Raw genomic sequence first — 11,274 nt, 5'->3', positions numbered from 1 at the left:
AGATAAGGTCAACTGGCTAAGACATTACTTCAGATAAGGTCAACTGGCTAAGACATTACTTCAGATAAGGTCAACTGGCTAAGACATTACTTCAGATAAGGTCAACTGGCTAAGACATTACTTCAGATAAGGTCAACTGGCTAAGACATTACTTCAGATAAGGTTAACTGGCTAAGACATTACTTCAGATAAGGTCAACTGGCTAAGACATTACTTCAGATAAGGTCAACTGGCAAAGACATTACTTCAGATAAGGTCAACTGGTTAAGACATTACTTCAGATAAGGTCAACTGGCTAAGATAAGGTCAACTGGCTAAGACATTCAGATAAGGTCAACTGGCTAAGACATTACTTCAGATAAGGTCAACTGGCTAAGACATTACTTTAGATAAGGTCAACTGGCTAAGACATTACTTCAGATAAGGTCAACTGGCAAAGACATTACTTCAGATAAGGTCAACTGGCTAAGACATTACTTCAGATAAGGTCAACTGGCTAAGACATTACTTCAGATAAGGTTAACTGGCTAAGACATTACTTCAGATAAGGTCAACTGGCTAAGACATTACTTCAGATAAGGTCAACTGGCTAAGGGTGCTGCTGTATTGGCCAGTAAATTTATGAAGGAAACAATATTGTGTGATATTTGGATATAGGTCTACTAGTCGTTGTGTTGAACTGTTATACTGTTACCAGCATCTTCATTTGGGAGATATGCCTATAATTTATCATGATGTGGTAGATGATTTATTTACAACAGTTAATATAACTGAGGGGTCAGATGCTTTGGTCTAATCACCATTATAATTTGACAATTTTATGTATTCTGAATGTGTGTTCCCTCAAACCCAGCAACAGATGACCAACAACAAGTATCTCAGTGATTATTGTTACAAGACAACTATTTTATTACAACTGTATATACAGCACAAGACAAGGTAGAAATGCAAACAACAGAAGGAGGGTGAATGTGTATGGAGGAGGTGTGGGAAGATGGGATGTTTTAGAAGCACTTCCTGTGGACGATGGAGGGGCCTGCCTCGTCGTACTCCTGTTTGCTGATCCACATCTGCTGGAAGGTGGAGAGAGAGGCCAGGATGGAGCCGCCGATCCAGACCGAGTACTTACGCTCGGGGGGAGCGATGATCTAGAGGAGGAGATGTGGAGGGTCGGTTAAGAACTCAGAGGCATTTGTCCTTTCCTGCACAGTGCAGTGTACAACTGTTGCTTATTTGAACAAGAGCTGTGAGCATACAGAGTTAACCACTCTAGTCAAAATGCTATTTTTTTTGCACGATATTGTAGTGGATTGTAGAGGAAATGTAGAGGGTAGGTTAAGAACTCTTCAGAAGTTGTTGCTGCGCTCTAGCACAGTGGACAGACAGTGTTGCTTATTTTAACCAGAGTTGTGTGTGTACCCATGTACTGCCAAACACAAATCCTGTAGACCTACAGCTTATCCAAGGCTCTGATATTGTTGGAACTCCTCCATACTATCATACCACTTATAATACACGCCCAAGGCATGGCTTCGTTCATAAGTCGGGCCCTAGTGTGGACACCAAATTCCAATTCCAAATTCCAAATGTTCTTAATTGAAAAGCATTGAAGAGAATTGTAATTTCATTATACTTGCTGAATTGACTGGAATTTAAATGAAATTCACCCCAACCCTGATGGACATTGGAACAGAGTTCCTCCTGTGTCGAAAAGAAGTCTTCCCCCACCTTAATCTTCATAGTGCTGGGGGCCAGGGCGGTGATCTCCTTCTGCATACGGTCAGCAATACCAGGGTACATGGTGGTACCTCCTGACAGGACGTTGTTGGCGTACAGGTCCTTACGGATGTCAATGTCACACTTCATGATGCTGTTGTAGGCGGTCTCATGGATACCAGCGGACTCCATACCTGAGCAGGTGAGATGAGAAGAGACCCTTGGTGAGCAACGACACCTCTACAGACAGGACCTACGTGGCCACCAGGAGTTAGAAAGGTAAGGGAATAGACGATGTTCACAGTAAATGGCTACGTATGTGGACTCTGTAACTGTAACGGAATGTATTGTCCATTGGGGACTAGAGGGCCAGAGCAGTGCTGTAACATATATGGCAACCAGTGGAGGCTCCTCAGAAGAGGAAAGGGAGGACCATCGTCCTCAGTGAATTTCATAAAAATAACATTTGTAAAACATTTTAAAAGTTTTCCTTAATAGATAAAACTATACTAACTATACTAATTGATTAAAACACACTGTTTTGTAATGAAGGTCTACAGTAGCCTCAGCAGCACTCTGTCGGGTAGCCGGAGGACAGCTAGCTTCCGTCCTCCTCTGGGTACATTGACTTCAATATAAAACCTAGGAGACTCTTGGTTCTCACCCCCTTCCATAGACTTATACAATAATTATGACAACTTCCATCCAGAGGACAATTGTGCCCCACCCCATGAGACTCCCAATCGCAGCTGGTTGTGATACAGCCTGGAATTGAACTAGGGTCTGTAGTGACACCTCTAGCACTGAGATGCATTGCCCTAGACCGCTGCGCCACTCGGGAGCTCCAGTCTAATGTGAAAGTAAGTTTGTGGAAAACTACATCGTAAGGAATAGATGAACCAGAGGTACACAGAGAGAGAGAGAGACAGAGAGAGACAGAGACAGAGACAGAGACAGAGAGAGAGACAGAGACAGAGACAGAGAGAGAGAGAGAGAGAGAGAGAGAGAGAGAGAGAGAGAGAGAGAGAGAGAGAAAGAAAGAGAGAGAGAGAGAGAGACAGAGAGAGAGGGAGATACGCACCAATAAAGGAAGGCTGGAAGAGGGTCTCTGGGCAACGGAAACGCTCGTTACCAATGGTGATGACCTGACCGTCAGGCAGCTCATAGCTCTTCTCCAAAGAGGAGGAGGAGGCAGCGGTGGCCATCTCATTCTCAAAGTCCAGGGCCACGTAGCACAGCTTCTCCTTGATGTCACGCACGATCTCACGCTCGGCTGTAGGGGGCAGATTCAGAGCGTTGGTGAATCAAGTTCTATGTTAGACGCTACATAAAGGCTACGTAGAGCCTTATAGACGCTACGTAGAGCCTCAAAGATGTTCTCTCATCTTGTCTCTGTATAACTTTATCCTATATGTGTCCATCTTACCGGTGGTCACGAAGGAGTAGCCACGCTCTGTCAGGATCTTCATCAGGTAGTCAGTGAGGTCGCGACCCGCCAGATCCAGACGCATGATGGCGTGGGGCAGAGCATAACCCTCATAGATGGGCACGTTGTGGGTCACACCATCACCAGAGTCCAGCACAATACCTGAGGAAAGGATGGAGGTGGACACAGATCACGGATCTGCTGATTTTCACGTATAACTTGTGGTTGGATGTGATACTGTAGTGCAGGGCTCGACAACAGGTGGCCTCTACACTAAATACTGGGCCGCAATACTTTTTATTTTGCTCCCCAAAAGTTTTGTTTAGAAAAATGTTTTTTTTTTTAAGACTGCAAATTCACCAGGAATTCAGCAACAACAACAAAAATTCTGTTCCCAAGTATTTCCACTCATAAAAAGAGAGACATATGTGATAGTGTCTCAATGTAATGAAGGTCTGAAATTATCATGTAATTTTCAATATAAAATCTATTTTTGGTCTTGACTTGTGGTCAATTTGCAGTGTACAAATGATTATAATTATGTTCCGGCTCCCCCTGACCATCCGCTCAGACAAAAACGTCCCACGGCTGAATCTACTTGTCTGTTGTAGTAGATCACTATCCCTACAGAGTCTCGAAGGTATCATGTGAGCAATGTGAGCAGCACTTGTTAATGTTAAAGTTATTGTGGTTCTTTGTAAATGTGATGGTCTGACGTCCTGTGGAAACTCAGAGGACATAGAATGGAACAGCTTTATGTTTATCTTAATGGTGTAAACTACGATTCATGTAATGAAAGGTTGCATGAGACACAATAATACACTGGATCTGAATTGTATGTTAATGTATGGAGTCTTTCTCCTCGGCTCGTTTCTCACCGGTGGTACGACCGGAGGCGTAGAGGGACAGCACGGCCTGGATGGCCACGTACATGGCGGGGACGTTGAAGGTCTCAAACATGATCTGGGTCATCTTCTCCCTGTTGGCCTTGGGGTTGAGGGGGGCCTCAGTGAGCAGGGTGGGGTGCTCCTCAGGGGCCACACGCAGCTCGTTGTAGAAGGTGTGGTGCCAGATCTGGTAGAGGAAGTAGAGGACAGACACGGTCAGAGACGTGGTTCTGGAACGATTTAACACATTGTGGGGCGGCAGTGTAGCCTAGTGGTTAGAGCATTCGGGCTAGATTGTCCCCGAGCTGACAATCTGTCATTCTGCCCCTGAACAGGCAGTTGTTGTTCCTAGGCTGTCATTGAAAATAAGAATTTGTTCTTAACTGACTTGCCTGGTTAAATAAAGGTTAAAAAAAATTGTGAGATGGACAGCTTAATATTTCTCTCTTTGAAGTCATGCTGTTTGGCATAATTTAGCTCCAAAAATATTTCCTATGTTGCTTTTAAAAAAACATTTACCTGTGTCGATAAGTCTTAACTTCATTTTGGATAGTATCCTTCACTTCCCGTCTCTAAGTATATGTGTATCTTGAGAAATTAAGTGCTGCTTTTATCATCTTACAATCGTGTCCAATATCTCTAGTAGCATCTCGTCTCTCATACCCACCTTCTCCATGTCGTCCCAGTTGGTGATGATGCCGTGCTCGATGGGGTACTTCAGAGTCAGGATACCTCTCTTGCTCTGAGCCTCGTCTCCCACATAGCTGTCCTTCTGTCCCATTCCCACCATCACACCCTACATAGAGGGGAAGCATAGGTCAGGAGAGTTCACAATACGCACAACACGTGGATCAAACTTTACCCCACATTTACGCATGGCTAGACGTGCGTCTTATTACCAATGCAATGCTACAAACGTAAACTACACTACATTATCTGTATCACTGCATCACAATATGTCACCTTATAGCCTCGTAACTTTTACGTCATGGCATAAGTACACAAACAAATCCGTTAGTAACCGGCAATGGCTATCCGTTCTTTCTCAGCAAGTAGCGTACCTGGTGACGGGGGCGTCCAACGATGGATGGGAACACAGCGCGGGGAGCGTCATCACCGGCGAACCCAGCCTTGACCAGGCCAGAGCCGTTGTCGCACACGAGGGCAGTAGTCTCATCGTCGTCACACATGATTGGTCTTGTTTAGGATGACCTTCTGTTGGGAGGAGAGGCACGGCGGTAAGAGCTCCGTCTGGGCGCTTATTACAGTAACACCATAACAAACACCCAGTACATGAGTTTATCATTAGACTGGAGGCTACCTCTATGCATTAATTAACAGTTAAGCACTATAGCGACATTGAAGCACCTGTTACATTAAAGACTAGTGAATTATCATATCATAATGGTTTTATATAAACAGTACTGCACTGCCTATTTTCATGATATCTGTTTTTTTTAAATGTTGTCATACTTTCACTATTTCAAAGTGCAAATATTTCAAATGTTCCTAGAAAGACCTTTTCAAAAGTGTTGTTGAAATAACCTAGTCCTCTTACGGGCCACTGATAACCTATCTTATCCCTCTTTGTCAGAGCTTCCATGTAAAGCCAAAAAGGGACATAGTAGAGCCCCCCACACCACAGTCTCTATTTTTAGCCATGGCCCTTGTCATTCCAAAAAGCAGCCTCACGGAACACTACATCCCCTCCCTCTCCCTCCTCTACCCCTTTCCTCCCCCCTCCTCCCCTATCTCGAGCAGAGCTATGTCACAGCTGAAGGAGCTCGTCTGTTGACAAGTAACAGTGGTGGCCTATAGGTCCCTCCTCAGCTGTCGGCACAACAGTAACTCCTGTTTCCCATGGATGGGAGCTGGACAGAATGTGCTACTGTCCCTCCAGTCCCTCTCCAAACCTGCCTCTATCCTTACATCCATCCTTCTATCCCTTCATCCATCCCTCTATCCTTCCATCCATCCTTCTATCCCTTCATCCATCCCTCTATCCTTCCATCCACCCTCTCTATCCTTCCATCCACCCCTCTATCCTTACATCCACCCCTCTATCCTTCCATCCATCCCTCTATCCTTCCATCCATCCTTCTATCCCTTCATCCATCCCTCTATCCTTCCATCCACCCTCTCTATCCTTCCATCCATCCCTCTATCCTTACATCCATCCACCCTCTCTATCCTTCCATCCATCCCTCTATCCTTCCATCCACCCTCTCTATCCTTCCATCCACCCCTCTATCCTTCCATCCATCCCTCTATCCTTACATCCACCCCTCTATCCTTCCATCCATCCCTCTATCCTTCCATCCACCCCTCTATCCTTCCATCCATCCCTCTATCCTTCCATCCACCCTCTCTATCCTTCCATCCATCCCTCTATCCTTACATCCATCCACCCCTCTATCCTTCCATCCATCCTTCTATCCCTTCATCCATCCCTCTATCCTTCCATCCACCCTATCTATCCTTCCATCCATCCCTCTATCCTTACATCCATCCATCCCTCTATCCCTTCATCCACCCCTCTATCCTTCCATCCATCCCTCTATCCTTCCATCCACCCCTCTATCCTTCCATCCATCCCTCTATCCTTACATCCATCCATCCCTCTATCCCTTCATCCATCCCTCTATCCCTTCATCCATCCCTCTATCCCTTCATCCATCCCTCTATCCTTACCTCCATCCATCCCTCTATCCTTCCATCCATCCCTCTATCCTTCCATCCATCCCTCTATCCTTCCATCCCTCTATCCCTTCATCCATCCCTCTATCCTTACCTCCATCCATCCCTCTATCCTTCCATCCATCCCTCTATCCTTCCATCCATCCCGCTATCCTTCCATCCATCCCTCTATCCTTCCATCCATCCCTCTATCCTTCCATCCATCCCTCTATCCTTCCATCCATCCCTCTATCCTTACATCCATCCCTCTATCCCTTCATCCATCCCTCTATCCTTCCATCCATCCCTCTATCCTTCCATCCATCCCTCTATCCTTACATCCATCCATCCCTCTATCCCTTCATCCATCCCTCTATCCTTCCATCCATCCCTCTATCCTTCCATCCATCCCTCTATCCTTACCTCCATCCATCCCTCTATCCTTCCATCCATCCCTCTATCCTTACCTCCATCCATCCCTCTATCCTTCCATCCATCCCTCTATCCCTTCATCCATCCCTCTATCCTTACCTCCATCCATCCCTCTATCCCTTCATCCATCCCTCTATCCTTACACCCATCCCTATATCCTCTATCCTCTATCCCTCCATCCATCCCTCTATCCTTCCATCCATCCCTTCATCCTTCCATCCATCCCTCTATCCTTCCATCCATCCCTCTATCCCTTCATCCATCTTTCCATCCCCCTCTCCAGCCCTGGTCTGACAGATTCCTTCAAAGCAAGTGTTACTATCGCTCCAGTCACCTCTCTCTATACCTCTATCCTTCCTTCCTTCCTTCCTTCCTTCCTTCCTTCCTTCCTTCCTTCCTTCCTTCCTTCCTTCCTTCCTTCCTTCCTTCCTTCCTTCCTTCCTATTATCATTGCGTTTACTTGATAGCTACCTACACAAATAGCTAGCTAGAACAAAGTGTTAAGAAATTCATTTAAAAAGATTAAAAGCAATACAAATAAGTTATCCAGTAGGCATCTTCCTTCCTTCCTTCCTTCCTTCCTTCCTTCCTTCCTTCCTTCCTTCCTTCCTTCCTTCCTTCCTTCCTTCCTTCCTTCCTTCCTTCCTTCCTTCCTTCCTTCCTTCCTTCCTTCCTTCCTTCCTTCCTTCCTTTCTTCCTTCCTTCCTCCCTTCCTTCCTTATTTCCTTCCTTCCCTCCCCAGCCCGCAGCTCCCTTCAAAGCATGTGTTACTGTCCCTCCATACCTCCCTCCAGGCCACCTCTCTCTCTATCGCTTCATCCGTCTATCACTCTATCCATCACCCTACAGCCAGCTTCATCTGTCTATCCATCACCCTACAGCCAGCCAGCCCCTAAGTCTGATCCCTCCAACCCTGGCTTGACAGCTCCCTTCATTAGTGGCCTAGAGGCCTGGCAGCTCCCTTCATTAGTGGCCTAGAGGCCTGGCAGCTCCCTTCATTAGTGGCCTAGAGGCCTGGCAGCTCCCTTCATTAGTGGCCTAGAGGCCTGGCAGCTCCCTTCATTAGTGGCCTAGAGGCCTGGCAGCTCCCTTCATTAGTGGCCGAGAGGCCTGGCAGCTCCCTTCATTAGTGGCCTAGAGGTCTGGCAGCTCCCTTCATTAGTGGCCTAGAGGTCTGGCAGCTCCCTTAATTAGTGGTCTAGAGGCCTGGCAGCTCCCTTCGTAGTGGCCTAGAGGCCTGGCAGCTGGTCAGTGTGTGGTCATTAGTAACCTGGTCAGGAAGCCTGAGGCTTGGTCAGGATGCCTGGCCAGTGGTCAGGAGTCGGAAGGCCTGGTATTACACAGTGGCCACTCACGGTGCCCCCCCCTCTAATCCACCAGAGCCACAGGTCACTGTTCACACGTGTTGCCCCCAGCATGGCCTGTCACCAGCATGTGTTGCCAACAGCATGGCATGTCAATCAATCACAACAAGCCCTGGCTGCCGGGCAACTGCTACTGTACTCTCTTTCTCCCCATTCAACTCCCTTCATTTATCCCATTTCTCTCTTCAGCTCTTTCTTTCTCCTAATATTCTTTCTTCACAATTTCTCTCAAAACGATTCATTCTCAAGCTCTCTCATGAACATCCTTCTCTAAAAGCCAAGTAGGTAGACACCCATTGAAGTAGGTAGACACCCATTGAAGTAGGTAGACACCCATTGCAGGTGTTAACTCTACAGGTGATCTCTATGTGTTCTCTCTTTCAATTACTATAGTAGCTCCCGGCTGTTAAACCAAGATCCTGGTGTTTCTTCCCTTTCCAAAATGACAACAACACAGTGCCCAATGCTCTCTAAGAATAGCTGACAAAGTGTGGATCCTTTCCTAGCACTAACTGTCGTCGTCTGTCTGGAGTAGTCCAATAATCAATTAAACAGAGCAGCTATAGGTACTGGGCAGTACTGAGTCCAGTAGAGAAACAGTGTTATAGACAGTACTGAGTCCAGTAGAGAAACAGTGTTATAGACAGTACTGAGTCCAGTAGATAAACAGTGTTATAGACAGTACTGAGTCCAGTAGAGAAACAGTGTTATAGACAGTACTGAGTCCAGTAGAGAAACAGTGTTATAGACAGTACTGAGTCCAGTAGAGAAACAGTGTTATAGACAGTACTGAGTCCACTAGAGAGAGAAACAGTGTTATAGACAGTACTGAGTCCAGTAGAGAAACAGTGTTATAGACAGTACTGAGTCCAGTAGAGAAACAGTGTTATAGACAGTACTGAGTCCAGTAGAGAAACAGTGTTATAGACAGTACTGAGTCCAGTAGAGAAACAGTGTTATAGACAGTACTGAGTCCAGTAGAGAAACAGTGTTATAGACAGTACTGAGTCAGTACAGTGAGTCCCAGTAGAGAAACAGTGTTATAGACAGTACTGAGTCCAGTAGAGAAACAGTGTTATAGACAGTACTGAGTCCAGTAGAGAAACAGTGTTATAGACAGTACTGAGTCCAGTAGAGAAACAGTGTTATAGACAGTACTGAGTCCAGTAGAGAAACAGTGTTATAGACAGTACTGAGTCCAGTAGAGAAACAGTGTTATAGACAGTACTGAGTCCAGTAGAGAAACAGTGTTATAGACAGTACTGAGTCCAGTAGAGAAACAGTGTTATAGACAGTACTGAGTCCAGTAGAGAAACAGTGTTATAGACAGTACTGAGTCCAGTAGATAAACAGTGTTATAGACAGTACTGAGTCCAGTAGAGAGAGAAACAGTGTTATAGACAGTACTGAGTCCAGTAGATAAACAGTGTTATAGACAGTACTGAGTCCAGTAGAGAAACAGTGTTATAGACAGTACTGAGTCCAGTAGAGAAACAGTGTTATAGACAGTACTGAGTCCAGTAGAGAAACAGTGTTATAGACAGTACTGAGTCCAGTAGAGAAACAGTGTTATAGACAGTGTTATAGACAGTACTGAGTCCAGTAGAGAAACAGAAACAGTGTTATAGACAGTACTGAGTCCAGTAGAGAAACAGTACTGAGTCAGTGTTATAGACAGTACTGAGTCCAGTAGAGAAACAGTGTTATAGACAGTACTGAGTCCAGTAGAGAAACAGTGTTATAGACAGTACTGAGTCCAGTAGAGAGAGAAACAGTGTTATAGACAGTACTGAGTCCAGTAGATAAACAGTGTTATAGACAGTACTGAGTCCAGTAGAGAAACAGTGTTATAGACAGTACTGAGTCCAGAAACAGTGTTATAGAGAGTCCAGTAGAAACAGTGTTATAGACAGTACTGAGTCCAGTAGAGAAACAGTGTTATAGACAGTACTGAGTCCAGTAGAGAAACAGTGTTATAGACAGTACTGAGTCCAGTAGAGAAACAGTGTTATAGACAGTACTGAGTCCAGTAGAGAAACAGTGTTATAGACAGTACTGAGTCCAGTAGAGAAACAGTGTTATAGACAGTACTGAGTCCAGTAGAGAAACAGTGTTATAGACAGTACTGAGTCCAGTAGAGAAACAGTGTTATAGACAGTACTGAGTCCAGTAGAGAAACAGTGCTATAGACAGTACTGAGTCCAGTAGAGAAACAGTGCTATAGACAGTACTGAGTCCAGTAGAGAAACAGTGCTACAGGGCAGTAAGTGGAACATGAACCAAGCAAAAGAATACACTCACCAAGTTGTACACCAAGACCGGAGTTTCCACTGGGATAAAGGATGAGGGTGAGAGGTGTCCCTTAAATATGCCCCCTTGTCCCAGGACCAGCGGCCTGGAGCCTGGAGGCGGGACCAAGAGTTTATACAAGCCCAAATAAGAACTTCTAGATAACGGTTCACTAGAAAGTCTATCCCGTGTCACTCAGAGGCCTCCTTCCTGACGGGACGCCATCTAAAACAGAGTGTTGTTACCTAGGAGACGGAGGGTTCTAGCACCGCCTCTGACTGCCTGACTGCCTGACTGCCTGACTGCCTGACTGCCTGACTGCCTGACTGCCTGGGTGTCCGACTGGTACAAAAATAAGGAATGGTTGGCAGAGGAAAGTGAAAGGGGTTATTTCTAGATTTCTTTCCATTATTGTGTTATGGTTGATTATAGTTGGGTCATGATGAAGTAGGTGTTAACTGATTGATGTGAAATTATTCTCTTT

The 11,274-nt window shown here is 45.5% G+C and overlaps 1 protein-coding gene across 1 annotated transcript; it reads right to left on the bottom strand.

The window, feature by feature from the left end:
- Positions 1–878: 878 nt before the first annotated feature.
- On the bottom strand, positions 879–10,961 carry actc1a (actin alpha cardiac muscle 1a). The gene is made up of 8 exons (XM_052524182.1): positions 10,803–10,961; positions 5,091–5,244; positions 4,697–4,825; positions 4,021–4,216; positions 3,143–3,304; positions 2,798–2,989; positions 1,729–1,910; positions 879–1,148 (listed from the first exon to the last, which is right to left on the bottom strand). Exons 2-8 carry the CDS (start codon positions 5,217–5,219, stop codon positions 1,005–1,007), a joined length of 1,134 nt encoding a protein of 377 aa, XP_052380142.1. The 5' UTR covers positions 5,220–5,244; positions 10,803–10,961; the 3' UTR covers positions 879–1,004.
- Positions 10,962–11,274: the final 313 nt, after the last annotated feature.

This window comes from Oncorhynchus keta, chromosome 8, assembly GCF_023373465.1.
Source record: "Oncorhynchus keta strain PuntledgeMale-10-30-2019 chromosome 8, Oket_V2, whole genome shotgun sequence".
Lineage (NCBI taxonomy): Eukaryota > Metazoa > Chordata > Actinopteri > Salmoniformes > Salmonidae > Oncorhynchus > Oncorhynchus keta.
Note: the sequence above shows the minus strand (reverse complement) of the source record. Positions and strands in the feature narration are given on the sequence as shown.